The sequence below is a fragment of the Musa acuminata genome, chromosome BXJ1-8 (assembly GCF_036884655.1).
Source record: "Musa acuminata AAA Group cultivar baxijiao chromosome BXJ1-8, Cavendish_Baxijiao_AAA, whole genome shotgun sequence".
Taxonomy (NCBI): Eukaryota; Viridiplantae; Streptophyta; class Magnoliopsida; order Zingiberales; family Musaceae; genus Musa; species Musa acuminata.
Window position 1 is genome coordinate 47,661,271 of NC_088334.1, and position 23,502 is coordinate 47,684,772.

At 37.7% G+C, this 23,502-nt stretch overlaps 3 protein-coding genes across 6 annotated transcripts; 1 reads left to right on the forward strand and 2 right to left on the reverse strand.

Moving 5' to 3' along the window:
* Positions 1-2,468: 2,468 nt before the first annotated feature.
* On the reverse strand, positions 2,469-8,521 carry LOC135588354 (uncharacterized). 4 transcript variants are annotated; one of them, XM_065080432.1, is made up of 8 exons: positions 8,366-8,521; positions 7,104-7,360; positions 6,862-6,981; positions 6,602-6,760; positions 3,538-3,710; positions 2,999-3,104; positions 2,702-2,781; positions 2,469-2,618 (listed from the first exon to the last, which is right to left on the reverse strand). In XM_065080432.1, the coding sequence occupies exons 2-7, from the start codon at positions 7,356-7,358 to the stop codon at positions 2,752-2,754; spliced, it is 843 nt and encodes a 280-aa protein (XP_064936504.1). In that variant the 5' UTR covers positions 7,359-7,360; positions 8,366-8,521; the 3' UTR covers positions 2,469-2,618; positions 2,702-2,751. The 4 variants fall into 4 exon arrangements, with proteins under 4 accessions (XP_064936504.1, XP_064936503.1, XP_064936502.1 ...); XM_065080431.1 differs by having other exon boundaries at positions 7,104-7,425; positions 8,366-8,513; XM_065080430.1 differs by having other exon boundaries at positions 7,104-7,468; positions 8,366-8,512.
* An 878-nt stretch (positions 8,522-9,399) lies between these two features.
* On the reverse strand, positions 9,400-12,284 carry LOC135589195 (meiotic recombination protein DMC1 homolog). Its single transcript, XM_065081482.1, has 14 exons — positions 12,073-12,284; positions 11,684-11,775; positions 11,517-11,588; positions 11,370-11,408; positions 11,210-11,267; positions 11,033-11,078; positions 10,898-10,943; positions 10,762-10,823; positions 10,615-10,681; positions 10,401-10,493; positions 10,253-10,321; positions 10,107-10,185; positions 9,769-9,935; positions 9,400-9,525 (listed from the first exon to the last, which is right to left on the reverse strand). Exons 1-14 carry the CDS (start codon positions 12,188-12,190, stop codon positions 9,481-9,483), a joined length of 1,053 nt encoding a protein of 350 aa, XP_064937554.1. The 5' UTR covers positions 12,191-12,284; the 3' UTR covers positions 9,400-9,480.
* Positions 12,285-18,991: 6,707 nt separating this feature from the next.
* On the forward strand, positions 18,992-23,328 carry LOC103996156 (ATP sulfurylase 1, chloroplastic). The gene is made up of 5 exons (XM_009417009.3): positions 18,992-19,615; positions 21,127-21,532; positions 21,786-22,046; positions 22,755-22,841; positions 22,934-23,328. The coding sequence occupies exons 1-5, from the start codon at positions 19,080-19,082 to the stop codon at positions 23,069-23,071; spliced, it is 1,428 nt and encodes a 475-aa protein (XP_009415284.2). The 5' UTR covers positions 18,992-19,079; the 3' UTR covers positions 23,072-23,328.
* The last annotated feature ends 174 nt before the right edge of the window (positions 23,329-23,502 follow it).

Below are 23,502 nucleotides of genomic sequence, written 5' to 3' on the forward strand. Positions count from 1 at the left end.
TGAAAGCAATGGAGTTCCTGCATCCACTTTGCTAAAAGTGAGTTTCGGTTTGAAAGGTTGTTGTGGTGGTAGCTGAAATGTGTTTCATTCTCTCACCTACTGCTCTCCCTGAATCATTCATCTTCCTTGCAGCACACTCATAGTTACTAAGAACATTTTAGAGAGAGAGAGAGAGAGAGAGAGGGTGATGGGCCAGTGCATAGTTTATATTCGGTAGATCACGTTGTGTGCAAACTGGTTGGTTTAGCTACTCGCAAGCTCTTCTTGGCCTTTAGCCTGAGCTCAGGAATATTTCATGTGGACAACAGTAACTAAATTCCGAGGTGGCGACCACTTCAAGAGTTCTGCGTAATTGGTCAATCCTACGAGGATTTTGGCCTCGTTATGGTTGATGTGTCACGGACGATGGCGAATATGAGACGATTCCTGCTTCCATCACCGGTTAGGCAGCACTGATAACAACACTTTTTCTTTTTCCCTTTAACGGGTTAAACATTTTGATAATATGTTTATATATATATATATTTTCCTTATATGTATATATCGTTGTTTTCATTTGATGATATAAAAGATGTCTTCCACGAACGGTTTTTTTAAATATATTGTTACTCTCTATCCGCGCTACTTAAATCAATAATCAATAATTGAGATTCGATTTATTAATTTTTTTATAATAAATAGTTATATATATAACTATATATATATATATATATACATATACATACATATATATATACATATATATATATACATATATATGTATATACATATATATGTATGTATATATATATACATATACATATATATATATATATATGTGGTCTTATCATTAGATATGTGGTGAAAGCGATCACACTATTTTTTAGCTTTGGATTGGTCTTATGAGCTCTCTCATTTGTCCAATTTGGTGGCAGGATTTGGTGGAAATGTGACGATAACACCAGCATCATCAGTGCACAGAATTGCTTAGTATAATTCTATGTGACTGAATTGCCTCAACTTTTATTACGTAACAAATGTTGAATTATTTACGGTCCAATTGTGATGACTCTTGCATAGGTTAAAAAATAAATTGAAAAAAAATCTCGGATCAAAATATATTTTTTTTATTAATATTTAGTTTGTACAAAACCATTAGGACTACAGATCATGAGATTTATATTATGTATTATGACTTTTTTGTGCTTAAATTAAATGATATCAAGCGATATCAAAATCATGATTTAGGATGACATAATTTTTCATTAGCGAATTTTGATTCTCTTATCATCGATTAAAGAATTATGATTCTATTGTTTCACGATGAGTTCAGTTGCAAAATAATCATTTAAGTCCTACCATTGAATATGACTTTTTAAGTTGTCCCAATATGTCTATGATTCACAATTATTTATTTATTATTTTTTTTAATGTCACGAAACCATAATATATCGATTAAGATGTTTAAATATTAACAAATTAAATCTTGATTCGGACGTGCCAAATAATACATATTTATGATTATGTATGTATCCAAATTCGATGGTCCGAATTGGGCATGCCACCTAAAATATCACTTAGCTATCATTTTGTTTAGGATGGTCGCTTCAGTAAGCGACTACAGTCTTCGTCATCGATGCATTCCGAGTGCATCCTTATTTTTAAATGCATACATAAACTAATGAAATCATTGGAAGTGACTCATTTATCGATTCATTTCTATCGATCTGGCCAAGCCTCAGCATCCCGTCATTGGTTGATTCGTACCACCAAATAAATAGAATATTCAGCTAAAAACATTATATAAAGTCATATAAAAAACATAGGAATATCTTTAATATCAATGATGATGATCAGTTTGTTCATAACAATAAAAGAATTTTATCAAATATAAGTAGAATAAAAAGAGAGATTTCCAGGCATCCATCCTATTCACAAATAATTTTCTTTTTACAGCCAGCCAATCAACCAGTTTGCAATTCCATGACTATGGAAGTTTGTCCATATAAATCTTTAAACCCTGAGCAACCTCTTTTCTCGAGTCTTGTTTTCCTGCATTCTAAAACACACTGTATCAACTTAGCATTTAACTGATCAATCTTCAAACCCCTATTTGGAGAGAGAAATCGACTAAAACATGTTTCTGCGTACTTGGAGGAGACTGAAAATGATCGGCCCAGTACATGAAGATATGACATGAAAAATAGATAAGAGGAAAAGGAGGCAGAAGCTGCAAACCCAGAGCTGAGTCCAAAGCAGATATGATGTCAAACTGGAATGTGCCCAGATGAATGAAAAAAGCTACTTCCAGCCTGGAATATGATACCAAACTAGATCCAGAGAATGTGTACTCACTCATATGATCCAACATCAGGAATCGCAAACCTACAATTTACCAAATCTAAATACAAGACTATCATCAGACTAATCACAGCATGGAAAATGGGTGAGAACTGCTACTGTGAATAACTGAGAACTGATACAGGATCTGCACATAGGGAGTTCAATTGCATAAACTTTCTGTACATTGACACCATCCAATAGCATGTGAAATTTACATGTATTATTTGGAAGCTCTATGTCCCAGACAGAAACTTATAATGGAAACCTTCCGATCAATGTCACATCCGATTTGATACCTACGAAAGATTTTGAAATTGAATGAACTATCATTAAGAAAATTTCACTGGGAATTGAGTTGACATGTCACCGAGAAGATTACCATCATGGAGTATCGGTGAAACTTGGGTAACAAAACAAACAGCACCTAAGTCAAACTCGTGGCCACTGAGGACTGACTACCTGCAGAAACCAAAATGATGGCATCAGAAAATTTAAATCACAATTTTCCAGATCCTCAAGTAATCAAAGCCAGACAAGCGATGAAGGAAATTTGTTGGTTTGATTACATGTGTTTCTAACACCAACAGATGCATAGTATTCACAACACTATAATGTGCATTAGAGTGGCAATGATAAAACACTGATCTGGGACAGAAGTTGAAGAGCATCCACAGACCTCTAGCGTGCTGAAAACTAATCTCATCCGACTTGCTACAACAGATGGTTCCTCAGAACTGCCCATTACCGCCATTTGTTCTAGCTGCAAAGTCTTCACTGGTAACCTGTGCTAGCATATAAAAATAAAAACGTAAAACACAGATCAACACAACTCAATTTACATACTTTCAGGTGACGTTAAAGACACAAAATTCATTAAATGACATAAAGCATTAACAAGAATGATCCCATTCTATAGGCATTTTATCAAACATAATAGTGTCAGGATGATTATATGAAAACTAATTATTTAGTATTAGCATATACGGGTGTTCATATGACATTCAAGGATAATATTGAGAAAAAGCTTTATGTCGTCTATTTTGTAATTGACCAAAAGAAAACTAATTAACATTGAGACCCTCTGGTAATGCAATGTTAGTACAATGATGAACTGTATCTTTAAAAAAGCCTCTTTTTTATTTGATTATTATGTTGACAGTATGTTATAGAAGAAGATGAAGAAAAAAAATAGAATAGATCTTGTCAAATACTCACCATGCCATTCCCCTTGTATAATAAGCATTTGCAATGATAGCACAAAATCCTTTCCATTGATGCATGGTTTCAGCTGACACTGGCGGCGTAGATGACCACCTGACAACTGTGGGTTGTGGCGTGCACAGGATCGTGATAAATACAATACTCAACCATAAAATGCACTCATTGACCTATATCAAACAATTAACGTGAAAATTAAAATTCTTAAAATTTTGTCACACACTATAAATGGCTAATAAAAAAGAATGAAGCCAGCTTATTTTTAGGCCATCACCTACTATAATGATGATGACAACAACATTGATAAGCTATTGATCTCTACCGAGAGAGTTACACTAGTCAAACTAAGGGCAATCAAAGTCCTTGAAATTGTATTTATGAAAGACTGCTTGGTCTTCCTTTGTCTCTCCTCGGACTATTAATCTGAATAACTCTCCTTGCCAAAGTACAGTTGCAGATTCCCTTCAGAAACGTCCAAGACATCTTCAAAATTTTCATCATTTTGTTTTTACTTGTCATTTCCTTTAGTTTTTCATGTATGCAAACATTCCTTATTCTGTCTTTTAAAATAAACTCATAATTCATCTCACCATCCTCATTTCAGCAAAAATGAATTTTTTTAGATAAAATATTCCCTAAACATCTTAGGCCATAAAGCGTACTGACTTATACCAGTATTATAAATTTTTCTTTAGATCTAACAGCCATACAACAGTCAGAATGCCCTTCTTTAGATCCTATTCGCAAGCTCATCCAGGGTGTCTAAAACTTCTGCATTTTGGACCTTCTCATCTCTCAATTCTACCTTGAATTGTCTTCTTGTTCTGCTAAAGTTGCATATTATATATTTGGTCTACTTAATTCAAAATATCTAATTTTAAACTTGTCTCCACGATTCAGGTTTAAAACTTAAACTAACTTCGCTAGCATCACTCACAACAATATCATGTTAATCCAATACACCATGAAAATTCATACTTCATCTGCCGAGTAAATTCATCTATTACAAAATATGTCAGTCCTTGAGAAATCATAATTGCCTCTCTGGACTCTCTTCTTGTACTAAACTAGTGGCTACGCTTATTCAGATGTCTTATAAGGTATAACTATTAGAAGCCTATTATTTTCCTAAATTACAGCATTTTTTTAGAAATTTTATTGTAAGTGTTTCATGAGTCAATAAAAACCAATATGCATGCCTTTTTTCTCCTCTCTAAATTCTTCATTAATAGGTCAATAAGGAAATAATTTGTATGAATTATCTTTATAGTATAAATACTAAACTAATTTCCAAAGATGCTTGCTTTTTATTCTAATCTCGATTCAATTGCCCTCTCCTAAAGTTTCATGATAATTCATTAGTTAAACTATCTGATGGTTTGAACTTTTTATTCATTATTACTAAGAATTGAGCTAACCTTCGGTACTTATTTGATTTTCATATTTTGGTGCAACCTAATCTCTGCAACTCTTCCAAGCCTCAATAAAGATGTCATCGTGCCCTATAAACTCCACATTGTTTTGTAACATTTCTTTCAATTTCCCCCAATCATATTATTATATTCTAACTCCATAACCAATAATCTTTAAGCAGTTCACTGAAAATTTAGAAAAATAACTATATCATGTTAAAGCACTAATTTAATTTACAAATTGTATGGTTCAAAATTCAAATATTACCTAAACCACTAATCGATATTTCTCTAATTTTGTAAACTTATATATGCCTTTTTCTGAGTATTTTGTCCATATCTCACAGTAAAGAACATCTGGCTGCTTCAATTGTATACACTTTTTGGTTAATGTGGAAGGCCCAGAATGAAATTATATTCCAATCCAAGAAAGGCACCCCTTTGGGGATCTTTCTCAAAGCTCTTGCTTTCTTTGCTATACTTGGAGAGATGTCTGAGGGGATCAATAACTCGATCAATCAGATCCTGGTTCGACGGAGTCCCCCCCCCCTCCTCCTGGCTGGTACAAGCTCAACTTGGATGGCTCCTTGTCTAAGCAATCGAGGAGGGGGGGGGGCGCGGGGGAATTGGCTTTCTACTTAGAACTGATTATGGGCAATGTATTCTTGCAGTTGGGAGGCTTTGTACGAGGAAAGACAGCCTTTATTCTGAGTTAAATGCTATATCGGAAGGGCTAAGGAGTGCTGCTCGAGAGGGGGTGCAGAAATTATAAATAGAAATGGATGCTGAGGTTGCTATCCAAATTTTGAAAAAGGAATTTGTCTCACCATGGATTACTGCCAACCTTGTGCAAGATATTTTTTACCATATGAACACATTTACAGATGTAATGGTATCTCATGTATTTACAGATATTTTTTAACCTTCTCCAATTTTTTGTGTGCTGATCTCCAGGGCACAGACTATAGCCATTACTTATCTTAATACTATCAGTTTCTTTTTTCGAAAGAAAAAACATGACTAGTCAATGACTTTCACATTGCGTTTTCAATTTCTATAGTCATCTCCATTCTATTTCTGAATTGCATCATATTTCAACTCTCTAAACAACCAATTAAGTCTAGTATAACTGTTTCCATGTTTTTAACTTTCATTATCTAGAACATATATCCACCATTTTGTCAATGTAGTGAAGTTTCTTTTATTTCTTCTTTTGTTTAGGACATTACCTAATATGCGAACTATATAATGATATATACGACACATACTTTAGCTCAGTTCTAGCATAATGGTCAAAAATGCTTTAGCGTACTTACAGTTTTATGACCATGATATATACAACACATACTTTAGCTCAGTTCTAGCATATCAAGTGCACGTATTTACTACTTGGGAGGTCCATAGAAGCAAATATATAACAACTAATATTCCAGTGAAACAAACTATACTTTGCTAGTGTTTACCAAGGCAAATAAACATGTTGTCTTACTGGTGTCAAATAGCTTAAAGTGAAAATACCAAGATAGTTCAACAATTAGAGATAACAAATATATTTGGCAGGATATTGACAGAAGGATGGTTATATACATAAAACGACTTCAAAGATGAAGAAAATGCAACAAGTAATATATTTGTGCATGAGATCTCGCCTCCTCAGTGAGAATTTCAAACTTCAAAGTGGTTCCTCCACTATGACTTTGAAGTCCTTCAATCTCAGCACCAGAATCCTTCATTCTAATAAGTTCTTTTCTTAGACCCTCATCAGTACAACCAAGAGCATATGCATTCACCCCAGCACTGATAAACTCCTGATAAGATTCCAATGAATGTATCAGTTGGAAAAATGGAAATATCCATTAAGAAAATTATTTCACATATGGTATGCAATGCTTGGGGGGAGAGAAAATACTTTAAGGTTGTCTCCTCCACCACGATCAATTACAATTCTGTACCGTTTCAACAGGCTTATGGCTATATTGCGTGATGAACGATAATCGTGATCAGATGATGCATTACTATCCCAATGACACTACAAAGAACTAGAAACATGTAAGTACAAAAGAACATTTAATTACTTCAGAAATGCCATTTCGGTTGCACAATGGCATTCTAGAGAAGAACAGAACATATATTCACTAAAGGATATAATACCAGCCAGTTTTTTCTGGTTCCATCTTTTGAGGTTCTCCAGAGGTGATGGTTTCTTAGTCTGCTATAGTGAGACTTTAAGTTAGGAGACATCCAAAGATTTTGTATACATGGTCTCTCCAAACAATGCCGGAAGGCTAGAAAGCCTTTCATGTTATAAGCATGCCGACTGCTGTCTGAACATGCTGGCACATATGTCTTTCTTTCTCCATCAATCCAAAAATTTTGAATGGCTCCCGCATGATGTACTGTCAGCATTGCTTCATAGGCAGAAGGAGATTTGTCTTTTCAAGATCCGAACCAGAATATATAAATATATAATTTCCTGATAAGAAAAGACTGTTTCACTAGCACATAGCTCCTCTCATCTACAAGCAAAAAAAATGGTATAGACCATGACTCATGCAATGAGTACTTACAGGCTCTACATTTGATAATGTTAAGTTATTCGATAAATTGCACATTATACAGAAAAGGATAAACATAAAGAATCTTTTTGTGACACTATTAACTCGAGGAATATTCATGCAATCTCTACAGTTAATGGAGATTCGCCCAACAGTGACGAAGAATAGATGGATGCAGAAACATAAGTGTCAGCCAAGTGGGATGCCCTTGTCTAATACAATGCCATTGTACAGCTTAAGTAACATTATGTATATTCAGAATCAAAACATGTGAAGAACCAAGGATTACCATTACTCAGCGGTGAACAAACACATTCCTTACTTATGTCTAACGACCGAGACACAAGAATCGAGTAAATAATAGTCAATTAAAGTTTGCTTATTCTCGTAATGGTAGCTTCAGGCAACAAAGAATTTCACAACAATTTCAACTACTTCTAATCTCTATTTAATAGAACAAGTCCAAATCAAGTCATAGCAGTGACATCCAATGAGTAATCTCCCATGACAGATTCCGTGTATACAAATTCTTTTTTTTTTAAATAATAATCAAAATCTGAAGTGAACAATATGAAAAGTTGTATTATTCGAATCGTAAATTACAATCCTAACTCCAAACAGCATATGCTCGAAGTACAGTCCAACGAAAAAACTAGAAGAATGGACTGTATCAACATTAACAATCACATTTGTTATGCCAACAATATGCACGCAAAAGTGATTCAAGAAAAATAGAATAACGTCATTATTCTATTTATCATCGGTGGCAAAATTTAGCACAGGATTTAAATAAAAGACCAGTTAACTCACAAAATTATCCAATAACCAAGCAATATATGATCGACTAGGACAAACTACCTCTATCGTACGCTAGAGCGATGGCTTCGCAAAGAGGCCAGAGGAGGAGGAGGAGAAGGAAAGAAGGGTCTCCTCGTGTCTCTCCGCGGCCACAAGATACGAGTGGCGAAGGGAGAGGGGATCGTAAGTAGAGGCGGAGAGGAGCGGAGGGGCCGCCCTCGCTCGGGCTTTCGCTCTCATAGAATCTGATCGAAGAAGGTCGTAAGAACCCCTGCGTTGGCCATTGAATTTGGGCCTCCGTTATAGCAGGTGGTGAGGGGAAACATACTGGCCTGCACTGGCCCAGATTAGTCTCCTTGGTGATGGACTGCTTCATTTTTTTATCCTATTTGTCTTGTCTTCTCATGGTGTTAAAATACATCAAGTTTGATATCAATTCATCTTAAAAATTTAAATTTTTAGGTCATGGATCATATTATATATGTATATATACATATATATATATAAATATATAATCTAACTCTTTTAATCCTAATATTATAAGAGTATTCACTTAATATATCTTACAACGTGCCTCCAAATGGATGACAAAAATCAATCTACAGATGCTCAATATTACCCCCGCGTCCCGCATTTGGGCCTTGGTTGTGTTCACTTCCAGCCGGGAGGCATCTTTTGTCGCATGCACCCTATAGGTGACAACCAATGCATATAAAATTAAATTGTAAGGGACGATGATAAAAATGATCTGGGACTGTTCATTTTGTAGATTGTACGTGTTGGTCATAGCATATTTTTTGTCAACTTATGTCATGCAAGTTCATCAATATAATAGTTGGGGAAGTACATCAAGACCAGAGGAATCAATCACGAAGAATACCACAAGGATCGGTCCCAGCTTCTTTGGATGGTTAATGATGCTATGAAATGGATTAGATTGAGAAATCAGAAGCTATGATGAGCAACGTGTCTAGGCCTCAACCATACATATACATGCTAATCTTTTCGTAGAAAGATCTACCAACAGACTTTATAAAAGATAGTAACTACAATGGAAACTTTTCGCCTATTGCCTCACTATAGAGAATTGATACGTCAAAACGCTACAAGAGAGTAAAATGCTATTTCTTTATGTAACCTGTAAGATTAGGAAAGAAACATAGTTTTGAGTGTCATCAATCCTTCACGTCTGTGATGCCTCCTGGGGTTATCTGGAAAACGTGATCCCCTTGGTCAAGGTTCAACTATAACCAGTTCCATTTTTTCCTTCGATAGCAAGCTAAAAAAATTAATTATCTGCTGTCTTTTCTTTTTTATCTAATCGCTGATATAGGACTACCTATGATTTCTACCAGAATAAAAATGACAAAAATAATATATATATATATATATATATATATATATATATATATATATATATATATATATATATATATATATATATGGCTGGAATTCAAGGATATGGCTTCGGCTTCGGGAAGGTTGGGAGCGTCATAGATCTTGCAGACGCGCTGCTCGCCTTTGCCTTTCCTCAACATCAGCCTGATGGTAGCTGAGTGGGCCAGCACGTGCCCTCCCGCTGGCTTCTTAGGATCCGATATGAACATCCCTCCTCCAGGATCCGCAATCACTACCGCACAGAAAAATACACTTCACAAAACTATAATTTCACACAAGTTCAGTTTATATGATGCGAGATGAGATATAAAAAAGGCGACTAAAGCATATGCTATTATTAACAAGTGCGAGCTTCCTCGGACCGACCATTGGTCCATCATGAGGTCGAGGTCCATAAATTTACCTTGGTTCGTTATGTAAACCGCGACGTTGAACTCCTCGGCGATCTTAATGAGGCGAGAGAGCATTTGCGCCAATTTTTGCTGAAGGTGCAGATTTTAGTAAAATGCAACATTACGGAGAAAAATTGCGACTAAGACAGAGACATACCTGGCGCTCCGCGAGCTCGCCGCGCCCGCTGAAGTCGACGCGGAACAGCGCGATCACAGAATCGACGATCTGCATGCAATCACGCTAAAAATATGGAATTGTGATCTAAACACAGCATAATTAAGAGCCAGAAAGAGAAAGGACGGACCAGGAGCCTGAAAGGCTCTTCGGACATTTTTGCGGCCAAGCCCAAGAGCAAGTTGTACTGATGCTCGTAAGTATAGGCACGCGCGTATATAATCTTCTCTTCCGCAGACACACAACGTTTATAACAAGAACAAATAAAGATTAATTATCTTTTACTTATCATCAAGGTTTTCAAAATAATTTTGAGGATAAATAGTAAAGGTACATAGCCTTACATTGTCGAGAACGGCACCCGCATCCATTCCAAATCTCTCCGCGATGGGAACGATCCGATCTGGACGGCTTGAAATCCATTAAGGCTAAATTTATATGTAAAAATTTATAATTCATCACAAAATTATTATCCTACAAGATAAGGATACAATGTCCCCTCGGTATCAATGTAGGCGACCTTCCCGTTTCCGCCGTGCATTTGGATGGGTAGCTGTGGAATACAAACACGAGTGGGTTCATAGATCTTATTATCTCAATCATTACAAATAATTGCTTTTCGCGCACCTGTGTGGAGACGCAGAGGGTATGAGCCAACTGAGTTTTCCCCGATCTGTTGGATCGTCGATAAACGATCACAATTCGAGTCTAATATAATTAATTTTAAAAAATAATTAAGCATTAGACTGAGAATTTTCTGACCGGAATTCTCCAAATGCCTCTGTTATTGAAAGCGTCTCGATCCCACCTATTTGATTTCGAATGGATTATGTGTTTAGATTAACATTCGGAAGGTCTACGATCCTACAGTAACCGTTCGATATTGATCAAATGGCTCTGATTTTTTTTTTTGAAAAGGATTTTGTTTTTGAATCTTACCGCCAAGTAGTTCATCCAAAGCTTGGCTCCCCGTCGTAATTCGAACCACCGCCTTCCTCTGGTAAAAAGAGAGAAGTAATGAGGAAAGGGAGGGGGACGAAATATCAGCACGAGATCAAAGCCGTTATATCTTCATCCAACGGATCGTAACATATCTTACCCTGAGAAGCAGATCGCTCCCGGTAACGTATCCCATGTTCTGCGACCGTGAAAGCAGAGGAACAAAATGCAGATCAAATGTATCAGAAGAACGCCGCAAGTTACAAAGATTGAACAAATGTTGGATCGAAGGATGGGAGCTTCTTACCACGAGCTTCTCGGCGGCCTCGCAGATCTTATCTACCTTGGCTTCGGATAATCCCTTGATTCCCGTCAAGCTCTGCGAAAGGTCAAGACCCACAAAACTGATAGTGATAGGTTTGCTCGGTGTCTCCAAGGATCCTTTGGATACCTAGCACGAAGAGGAGAACAAACCTTCTTGGTGTGCATCATGAGGCCGTTGCAGGTGTAGATTCCTGCGTCCTGCAGCTTCTTGATGTCGCCCGCGTTGATGCCTTGCACAATTACTGCAGCGATCCCATGGATCGAGAAAGCGAGAAATTCCTAAAGAACTAATCCCAGATTCCATAGATCTAAGAGCAAACCGTCTTATAAACTTGGATCGACTTATAAGGAGATCAGATCGAACGATCAAACGTGAAATATCAATCGGATATAACCCCTTAATTATCCAATCTATTAGCATCAAGACCGGAGCATATGATCTGAAATCAAAACCCTGAACAGGTTCATGAGAAGCGAAACAGAAGCGAACCTATGACAGAAAAAAACAAATGCGAGACGACGAGCCGAGAGATACTTACGTTTGTCGATGGGCTCGAAGCAATCATCTTCCTCGTCTTCCTCCCGCTCCAGCAGCTGCAGCTGGCCTTGCTCTTCGAATCTGGGAGCCATCAGACAGCGATTCAAAGAGATTGGCATCCCTCGACGGATCAGAAACCAAGAAGAGGAAGGAGAGGAGGATAGGAGAGATCTATTAACTTGAGGTCGATCATCTTGGCTTCTCGAATTTTGAAATCACAGCGCGCGCGAAAGGAGAGCGAGAAGCTTCCAATCTGGACGCCCCTCAACCTTCCGATACTTATAGCCTCGGACTCGGTGGCTCTTCCTCGAACGAGTTAATCCCAAGTCTCTCGAGTCCGGAGCTTCCGTTCTCATCACTGCTCGAAATTGAGTTGATCGTAACCCAACGGTTAAATTGCATCATTGTCTTTTATTATTTTTTATTTTTATAAGTCAAAAAATTTTGCTGCATATTTGTTAATAGAAAAAAATGTAATATAGAAAACTCTTCTCTTAATTTGAAATTTTAAAGAATACCATTCTTGATGAGAAATATTTTTTAATTATTATTTTAAATATATTTTAAAGATTCTTAATTTTATTTCCTAGATATCGGCTACCTAATAAAATGGCTTTGGACTAAAAATATATCATTATAATTATTTAAATCATTGATAGGGGATATTCTGACAATAAATCTCAACTCACCAATTGATCACTACATAAGTGCTAATGTGAAAGATGAGGACCGAGTCATCCTCATGAAAAAATGACATGGAGGCAATTATTACACATCAGCCCTGTGGATAATAGTCCACGGGTTAATCAGACTAGTCCTATTAGCCTCTATGGTCAACTATCCACGGGAGATTGTTCAAGCTTGTGCACCCCCCCTCTCGATTGGCTTCCATAGATAATAGTCCACGGGAGGCTATTCAGGCATATCGCCCTCGTAGATGAAATGCTAGAAGGAGGGCGTTATAACCTTTACAGATGAATGAGGAAACGTTCAAGTCTATCACCCCCTTTGGACTAAACGCTAGGAGGAGAGTGTTACGATTGTTACAAGTGATCCCCTCGATTGATTAGGTACAAAAATCGAACATCTATCTAAAAAATTCACTTTACACTACATAACATGTAAAAAGCTAATTTGAACGTTGGAGGGATCGATTTGAGAAACTCCCTCTGATGCCAATCTTTATGCAGGAGCCCACCAACGAGTTGGATTCCATCTTGGCCTAACCTCGAGGTCTTGAAAGCCACTCGAAGATCTTCTCAAAGCTACCTTGGACATGTTAGTGTCCCGTCCTCGCAAGACTATCATACGGGTTCCTCAAACACCCTCGCATCTTCGGATCTGGACCGAATCGAATTGATTTACGATCGACGATACTCTTCCCACAACAATCATATGATGGTTTGTACATGAAATTAGTCAGGAAAATTGAATCAAATTGATCCACATGATATGATTATATTAAAATATTTGTATTTATCCACCTATCTATCATAATGTCTCAGTTTTGCTTGATGTTACTTCTCAAGAAGCATTTTAGGTTCAAGCTCCTGAAGTTTGATACAGAATCTAGTGATGTTGTTGTAGAAAGAAGTATGAACCCTGTCTTGTAGCAAAACATTAGATTTAGGATTAAAAAAGAGGTGAGAAGGGAATTGAAGAGCACAAAGAAACATAACTTGGTCCTTGCTTCAAAAGACAATATGACTCAGATCAATCTTTACCTTACATAAACATGGCTGAAGCTAATATATGAAAAATTCAGAATTGTGGTTAATTCCTGAAACACACAAGTTAAGCTGATGTGAGTAAATTGTACCTAAAATGAGGAAACTCTCTTCATTATGAACTACTGTAGTAAACAGGCCTGAGGAAAGAAACTAGGGAGAGATGACCAAAAAATATTTTACTTTAATATTTAGAGAAAGAAAAGAAATTACTTGATAGCTACATGGGTGGTAGTGAGATAGAGACCTAAAACCTTGGCAAGGTTAACCTCCAACTTCTTAGATACATCTTGACACTCTTTGATCCATTAAAAATCTTTCATGTTCTTCAATACTTGAAAGAAAGGTAGACATTTTTCATCGGATCGAGATAAGAATTGACTTAGTGTTGTTAGCCAATCTATTAAATATTGAACCTCTCTTACTGACGTATGTTGAACTTTTTCAAAATTTAACAAGTTTCAACCAAGTTCACTAGATATAAGTTGGTCATCTAGCTCTTCACTATCAAGTCATCCATATAAACTTTCACATTTCTCTCGATCTGATGCTTGAACATTTTGTTTATCATCCTTTGGTATATTACTCTCATATTTTTTTAACCCGATATAACTTGTATGCAATATGTGCCTCGATCCAAAGAGATATTTTTTCGATCCCCCGACATCATTATAATTTGGTTATACTCTAAGAGTATATTTATAAAAGTAAAAAGCTCATGACCAAATGAAGCATCAACCAATTAAAAAATCGGATGAATGGGACAGCTATCTTTTGAGCATGCTTTATTAAGATCAATATAGTCAATATACATTCTCCTGTTGTCATTAGATTTTCTAATAAGTACAATGTTGGCGAGTCATTAGGGGCACTATACTTAGGTAATGAATTATGCTCCTAACTAATTGCTCGCTAATGATCAGGTGCAAGCTTACGAGGCCTTTGCTTCAGTGGTTGCTCATCGAGAGAAATATTTAGGTGACATTGACATACATTGGGGTTGATTCCTGGTATGCTCCTTGACAACCATATGAACACTTTAGTATTCTTCTGGAGGAAATTATTGAGTTGCACCTTCCTCTCCTCAGGAAGGATTGCTCCGACCATGATAGTTCGATCAAGTCGGGCTTTCTCTAGGGGCGCTTCAATCAATGACTCCATCGACTTGAGATGTGGGATGAACTTAGCAATGATTAAAGGGTCCATAGGTGGTGCCTCAAGTCTAGCTTTCTTTGGTAGAGATACCATTGTCAAGTAGATATGCTCGACTCTTTTGGGTTGCTTCTCGACTTTCTGATGTTAGCTCTTCTTGGGAACTTTTATCACCATTTGGTAAGTTAACACCATCGCCCTCAGTTTATTTAATGTGAGTCAACCTATAATCGCATCGTATGTTGAGGGAATATTCATCATCATGAACTTAGTCAATATTATTTTGGAGTAGCACTCATCTCTAAATATGACGTGCACTAGAGAGGAGATGGAGTTGCCAATAAACCCCATCAGTAAAGAAGTCATTGAAGTAAGGTCATTAATTGATAGCCCAAGTTTTTAGAAAACATTAAAGTAACAAATGTCGGTAAGACTAGATCATGACCCTTTTCACTTAAACATTAATCACCCTCGTAAAGACCACCAAGGCATTATCATAATTTAAGTCGAGCTATTATGCCTCTTCCACCTTAAAAGTTATCTTCAGATCACCTTTCATCATTGAATGTTTTTCAATAGTAGCTCAGGCATAAGACTTATAACATAAGAAAATGTACCACCTAAGGTAGGTCTACTATTAATGATATCAATTTATTTCTCCACTAGCACTTTAGGTCGGGATGAGGGTTCTCAGTACTTTAGAACAGACTACCTAAGGTGCCCTAATTGTATGAGTTTTTCAATATGCTCTTTTCAAACACGATATTATTCAGTGTCGTGGCCATGATGATCTTAGTAGAATTGATAGTACTTGGATTTGTCTCTTTTTGCTAATGAGTCTTTATTGGGTTGGGTCTCATGAGAGTTCATTTTTCTTTATCTATAGGAAAATTTGGTTCTAGTCATATTTAGAGGGGTCAGCTTAGGCATTAGGTGAGGTAATTCAGGTCATTCATTTCTTCTCCATCCCAATGACCTCGAGGTTAAGGCTGATTATGGTCGCTCCTACTTTAGCCTCTTGCATGACTCCTCACGCTTGTTTGAGCCTAATGCCTCAGGTACAATTATCAATAACTTCTCTATCAATAACAATAAAAGATGGGAGGGCCTTAGCCCCATTATTAAGATATATATTATGAGTGATGGATAGGCATCTATTATACTTCGTATCTCATTTGTGAACTGAGCGACGAAGTCTACGAGTATTTCTTCCTCTCTTATTTAAGCTCAAGGAGTATTGTTGCTAAAGGTTGAGGGCTTATGTTCTCAAAGAAGTGAACTTCAAACTCTATCACCACCTAAACAAAAGAGTAAATGGAAAATGACTTTAAGCGAGCATATTGTCGGATCTCTTAACATGGTCGGGAAAGTGCGACACATTAAGGCATCTAAGATATCATATAATGATATTTAGACATAGAACGTTGTAATGTACTCCATCGAGTCGATTCTACCATTGAACCCTTCCAAGGATAGGAGACGGAAGTTTACTGGAATTGATTCCTCCTAGATTTTTTTGATGAATAACGATCAACTCGATATGGGGTAGACTAGTGCCTTCCTTTTGATTGTTAAAACTCTCATTGCATCTCCTCCAAATGTTAGACCATCTACCATAGTTAGATTTGCAATGAATCCTCTATCAAGTTTGTTGATTAGGTCTTGGATTCAAGTAGAGCAAAGTGAGGGTGGTACAATTTATTGAATTTTACGGTTGGAGATATTGGCACCGCATTGAGTCAGGGAATCTCAACGGGTACCAATGGCAATGGAGCTAGGGATTATGGCTAAGTTAGTGGTATTACCTATTAGACCAGTTAGGGTAAAAGTAGAGCGATGACTTATATCATGTTTGTTAACATATGTACTTATTGAGTGAGGTCTAAAAGTACCTCAATGGGGACTAGGAGGTGGCCTAAGGTTATCCTTAGGAGAAGAGACCCAAGTTGTTGAATAGGTGCCAATATCATATCAAAGTTTGCATTGAGGTAGATGCACCAATGTGCAAAAATGGTGAATGTTGTCCCCTTTGGTTGAAAGTATAATCGGTCAAGGGTAATACATCTTCGTTCTAATGTTTATTAAGAGAATTAATGGGTGAGTGTTCTTGCGACATCGAGCCCTCTTTCTGACTCCAAAAATGATATAGGAAGATATCATTAATAACCGGGTCAGCATGATATGGTTAAAGCTCGTATATATAGGGTTATCCGAGGTGCCTCCGATGTGGATATATCGAGCTCTCAAGGTGATTGCCCGAGATACCTCAAAGGTGAAAATATCGAGCTCTTGAGAAGGTTATACAATGTGTCACTTGTATGAAGATCGAGATCGAGAGAAGTTTCTGTGGTCCATCTGATACCCAAGTTAGTAACCTGAGGTATATGAGTACAATTGCTAATAATAAAAAAGTGATCCTATAACTATATTAAAATTACGCTTTTATATATGATATTGAATGAACGATATATTACGTGGAATATTATTCAAGGATAGTTTTTAATCATCTTTAACAATCCGATCCAATTTCTTTTTCACTTAGGAGACAAAAGTAAAAATAACCCATAACTATTTGTCTGATATCCACACAGGTAAAAACTAACTTTACTATCCTTCTTTCAGCCTAATTATTATACGAAAAACACGTGTCATTCTATAATAATATTCTCCCTATCAAGCTGTTTTTCCATGAAAAATTAGCTAGATAGCAGTTGTAACGTTCAGATAGATACAAGTTCAATTCTATATTAAGCTAGATGTGATTCATCATATGCTTTCTCAGATCTGAGGCACTGCCAAATAGAAGAAAACAAACTTTGATGGTGGATAGAGCAGTCACTTTTGTGAATCACATAACCTGAAATTTAAATTTTTTTAAGAAAAAAATAGCCTTTCTTTTTCATTAATTCAAGTGGCAAGCATTGACAGCTACTCCTGAACTGGCTTCAACCTCACCACCCTTTCTTTCTCTTCCACCGGTAAAGTTCCTTTTAATTATCACACTCCAAATCTGCGAGCTTTTGCATTAAGCCATTGCTGTGGCGACACAAAGCTGAGTCGAGGCAGCCTTCGGAAGTGACAGTGGACATTTGGACGAGTATTTTAGAGGATACATGAAGAAGGTGGGAGCGGTAGTGCCGATAGTGCAGTCCTGACATGGAAGCGGCATCCACATCCAGAGTCGACTCCCGCACCTGCTTCGCACGTGAAGCTATTTATGAAAAACCATAAATAGATGGCTTATTTGAAAAATATTAAAATATAAAAAAGTATATAAAAAAAGTAATTTTTTTTTAATTTACCTTCACAAGTTATATGGTCACTTATGTTTCGTAATATATTTATTAACTTTGGATGTATTTATATGCAATGGATTATTACTACTCTGTTTCATGATATAGATATGTGTTTTTCTAGTAAGGTAAGTAAAACTCAATTAAATTTAAAGTAAATAAAAATAATATTTTTTTATCATTAATTTTATTTTCTCTGTTGTTTCACTCAAAATTGAGTACTTCTGATCGATGTCAAACCACAATTGCAGTCAAAGCCGAAGCATCCATCTCGAGTCGTCACTTAAGCCTTTAAATAGAATGATCGACGGAGACAATGGGTAAGATATTATTGTCAAGTATGCTTCTAATGATTCATTCAATTCACCTAAGATAGGAAGTAAATTATATATGTTGAGCCACCTGCGATCTAAGCTTTGCATGGGCTGCTGGTCAAACCTAGGCATTTCCGTTTCCCTCTCGATGAACCTCTGTCTTCGCTTTGTCTTACCTTAATCACGAGAAGGTCCACCATTGGACTTCTTCTTCGTCCTCTTCTTCTTCTTCGCCATCCAAGGAAAAGAAAGAGAGGCAGCAACATCAAAAAGGTACCCAAGTGCAGATAAGTACTCACAACACGATCACCTCCTCCGTCCACGTTCATCCCCGCTAACAGTTCCGCTTTCGCGAGAATGAACCTGCCCGCCGTGCCCGTCGAGGTTCGTTGCTCCTACTCTTAGGCATTAAACTATATATATACGCCAAGTTGGACACGCTGTAATCCGCACCCGAATCCAAATCTATTAGAAGAGCCGGGGCGATAGAAGGGGGGGAAAGATCTCATTTTTCCTCCAGCAATGGCTTCCATGGCCGCCTTCATCGCCGTCATAGCCCCAAATTCTCTCCACTCGATCTCCAATCCTCTTAGGCCGCAGCTCCCTGCTCGCCTCCGCCTCGCGCTGTCCCCGCCCGTCCCCGTTCCCTTCGCCATCGGCAAAGGCCGGAGCATTGCCCACCGCCGCGCCGCCTCCTGCAGCCTGATCGAACCCGACGGCGGCACGCTGGTGGACCTCGTTGCGCGGGAGGGCCCGGCGAGGGAGGCGCTCCGCCGGGATGCGGCGCGGTGCCCGCAGATCAAGCTCTCGAGGATCGATCTCGAGTGGGTGCACGTGCTCAGCGAAGGATGGGCGAGCCCGCTTTGCGGGTTCATGAGGGAAGCTGAGTTCCTCCAAACACTTCATTTCAACTGTCTTCGCCTCGGAGACGGGTCCATCGCCAACATGTCGGTCCCGATAGTGCTCGCGATCGACGACGCCCAGAAACGGGCCATTGGCGACCGCCGCAGGATCGCGCTTGTTGACGCCCGGGACAAGCCGGTCGCCATCTTGAGCGAGTAAGTAAATTTCGCTTCTTTTACCTCTGTATGTAGGAAAAGAGTTGTCAGTTACTATAATAATGTGATTTGTGTTGGCCGACATTTCTTGATTGATATTAGTTGATGGTTAACTGTGGTGGGAATGCATGATTACTTATCGGAGTCAGTAGTCGTCTCTTTTCTTTTGCCTCTATAATTTTGAAGCATTACGGTGACAGTCTCTTCAGTGTTATTGGGTGTGTCTTCCATTGAAGTTTTTGTTGCCCTTTTGTGATGTCTTAGAAGTTGACAGCACTTAAATTCGTGTTACATTAGTCGATAATTACCTGTGATTGTAGATAATAACTAGGCTTTGTTGCTTTATTAGTTAAATTGTCGTACCTTGGTAAATCGATGGATTGTTCAAATTTGATCTTGCCTTTTTACATGGTGACAGTGCCATTGTGCCTTCTTCATTCATGCAAAATCCATTGATTCTGGGAGGGCAGTAGATTGATTTGTTTTGCTTTATTAATTTAGCTTAGATGTATTGTCTGATGCCAAGGTTCGTTAATAATAATTTAATTTTGATCTGCACTGGTGGTCTTTGTTCTAATGACACATTGACTAATAATACATCCAGTTGATAAGAGTACTACGAATAAAGAAATGCTTACTCATCAAAAACACAATTGCATCGTCGAGTAAGGATTCCTAGGTCCAGATTTCAGAATTGTTTACTATTAGTTAAAGTTTGCTTTTTTACGCTGAGAATATCTAATGACGTCGGGAACCTGTCGACACTAGGGATTCACTCATACAATGGGTATTATGGGACACTTACAAGCCAGCCAGCGACATACATAAATTTTTTAAACTATGATTAACTATGAATGACTCATGGAATGAAACTTGTATAATATTTCTATTCATTGTGAAACTATAATAGTGCTGTTTCTTGCAATTGTAACCTTTTCTTTCTATATAACAAAATGATTCTTTGAGGCTGAAGGCCAAATAATGCAGCTTGAGAATTTTTTTTTTCTATTTTTGAGGGTATACCAAATTTGCACCTTTTTCATCATGCTTGCAACACCAAGTCCGACTCATCTAGTTATGCATTCTGTAGATGCTGTTTCATGATGACTACTTAGTGTCATAAGAGTTTGAAATTGACAAAAAGTAGCCTGTTTTTTTCATTAGTTACGTTCATAAAAATTATGCTGTTTCCTGCCTCTATTACTTGTTCTTTGCCTCATTGTTTCTCTTCTTTTACATTTTCAATCAATCTTCAAATAAAACTAATATGCGGTTTTGGCACACTCTAATACTTATCTTTCGATATCAAATAAGGTGCCTAATGCTACCCTATTACCTTTGTCAAACACTAGTCACCAGCGACTTAATATTGATCGACAATTCACTGGTTTTTGTAATAGGCTGCATTTGACAAGGCTGTTCTGTCAATCTTGTTTATCAAAGCCCATTAATTTATGCATATTCCAACATTATTTTAGATTTTTAGGAACCTTGTTGATTGTGTTTTGAAGCATTGAGATCTACAAGCATAACAAAGAAGAACGCATTGCAAGAACATGGGGAACAACAGCTCCTGGGCTGCCATATATCGAGGAAGCAATAACAAACGCTGGAAACTGGCTAATTGGTGGAGACTTAGAGGTTATAGAACGAATTAAGTACAATGATGGTCTTGATAAATACCGCCTATCGCCAGCTGAACTCCGTGAAGAATTTTCTAGGCGCAATGCAGATGCAGTATTTGCCTTCCAGCTGCGCAATCCCGTACATAATGGCCATGCCTTGCTTATGACAGACACTCGTAGATGCCTTCTTGAAATGGGCTACAAAAACCCAATTCTTTTGCTTCATCCCTTGGGAGGCTATACGAAAGCGGATGATGTACCCCTTCATTGGAGAATGAAGCAACATGAGAAGGTTATTACTAATACAACTACCATATATTTTTCCTTATGATAATATGCACATCATCCAGGGTCTTTTTCTTTTTCATTTATCTTCCTGTAGAATTCCATACTCAAATGTTTGTACCCTGTAGCAGTCTTGGCATATATCCTTCTAGATACTAGGTTATGCATCTCTATCCCCACACACACGTTATCTGAAATTTAAATCATGCCTTTGTAGATATATATATATGCTTACCCCTTTGCAACTTTGGTATTCATAGGTTCTCGAGGATGGTGTTCTTAACCCGGAGACTACCGTTGTTGCGATTTTCCCTTCCCCCATGCACTATGCTGGCCCAACTGAAGTTCAATGGCATGCAAAATCACGCATAAATGCTGGTGCAAATTTCTACATTGTGGGCAGGGACCCAGCAGGTATGAGTCACCCAATAGAGAAAAGGGACCTTTATGATGCTGACCATGGGAAGAAGGTGCTCAGCATGGCTCCAGGTCTCGAAAGGCTTAACATCCTACCGTTCAAGGTATTTCAAACGCTTGAGAAATTTCAGTTTGATGATTTGCTTAAGTAGCTGTATGGTCTTTTCGAGATTAAGCTTTTTTTTTTCTTCTCCTGAATTAGATACATAGCTTTACCGCCTACACTAGATTTAAGGATAACGGAGACAAAATACAATTCCAAATGTAAAACCCTTGCTTGATCCATATGGATCAGAGGTTAAGCTGAAATAAAGGAAAACGTTTTCATAGTTGGAAAACTTGGTGGAAGCTTAATCCTGTTACAAGCTATTCTTGACACTACATTTATAAGCTTTTACAACCATGTTTATCCCATTTTTTCACTTGTACATTATATGGTACCTGTTAATACCGACATTGTGTTGTTTATGTATCACATGCTAGGCCTCAGCATGACCCGTTAGTTTATTTCGTTGTAGGAGTTCGGTATGATATAGATCATTAGGTGATCTATGATTTGGGAAACCTAGTAGAAACTTTAACTGTTTCATAGGCTTTCTGCATTGATGTCATTGTTTGATAAACTACAAGTGGCCCTATTGTTATATTCTGAAATCTATGGAATTACCTACCTATCTTCACCAATTCCTTCACTTGTTCCTTTTAACAATGCATCCTTTACTGCTGATTAATGCAACACAACAGATTTAATGCTTCAAGTATATTGGGGATCGATGTGGGTTCTAAGCATTTGTTTCTTGATACAAGTTTAGGTAGCTGCCTATGACAAGAAGCAGAAGAAAATGGCTTTCTTTGATCCATCCAGACATCAGGATTTTCTTTTCATCTCCGGTACAAAGGTAAATTCTGTTTTGCTGGGGAACATGCTAATCAACACCATATAGAACTGCTTTTGAGGTAGCATTGTTAATACGCTAAATTCTTCTTGTAGATGCGGACTCTCGCAAAGAACAGAGAGAATCCACCAGATGGCTTTATGTGCCCGGGTGGATGGGACGTATTGGTCGAGTATTATGATAGCGTGGCTCCACAGGGAGCCAACAAATTCCGCGAAGCTGTTCCGGCTTGAACCGAGAAAGGTTGCTCATCAAGCAGCATATTGGCTCTCCGTGTATGATAAAGAAATGGATGAAGAAACCCTGTACTACTTGCAATGTGTGTACGTACTTTGTATGCAATAACTCCTTGTGTGTGTGCAAGCGTGACGATGAAGAACTCGATGAAGCTGTGAACTGTTACCACAGCATGTATGTACAGACTCTGCATTCACTAACTTACGTGTGCTGTGTGAAGCAATGGCTGCAATAAAATGTGTACAAACACCGATATCCATTGCAACAATCGTGTCGTTTTGTTGCATGAAGTTTATGGGAACTGATCGAGACCGTGACGAGCTAAAATGTCACGAGGTATATATTCTGCATGTGAAATTACGAGAATCGACTCGAGTTCTTAACAAGAGCTATAAATGCTGATTCTGCTACAGTGATCTTACCGCAG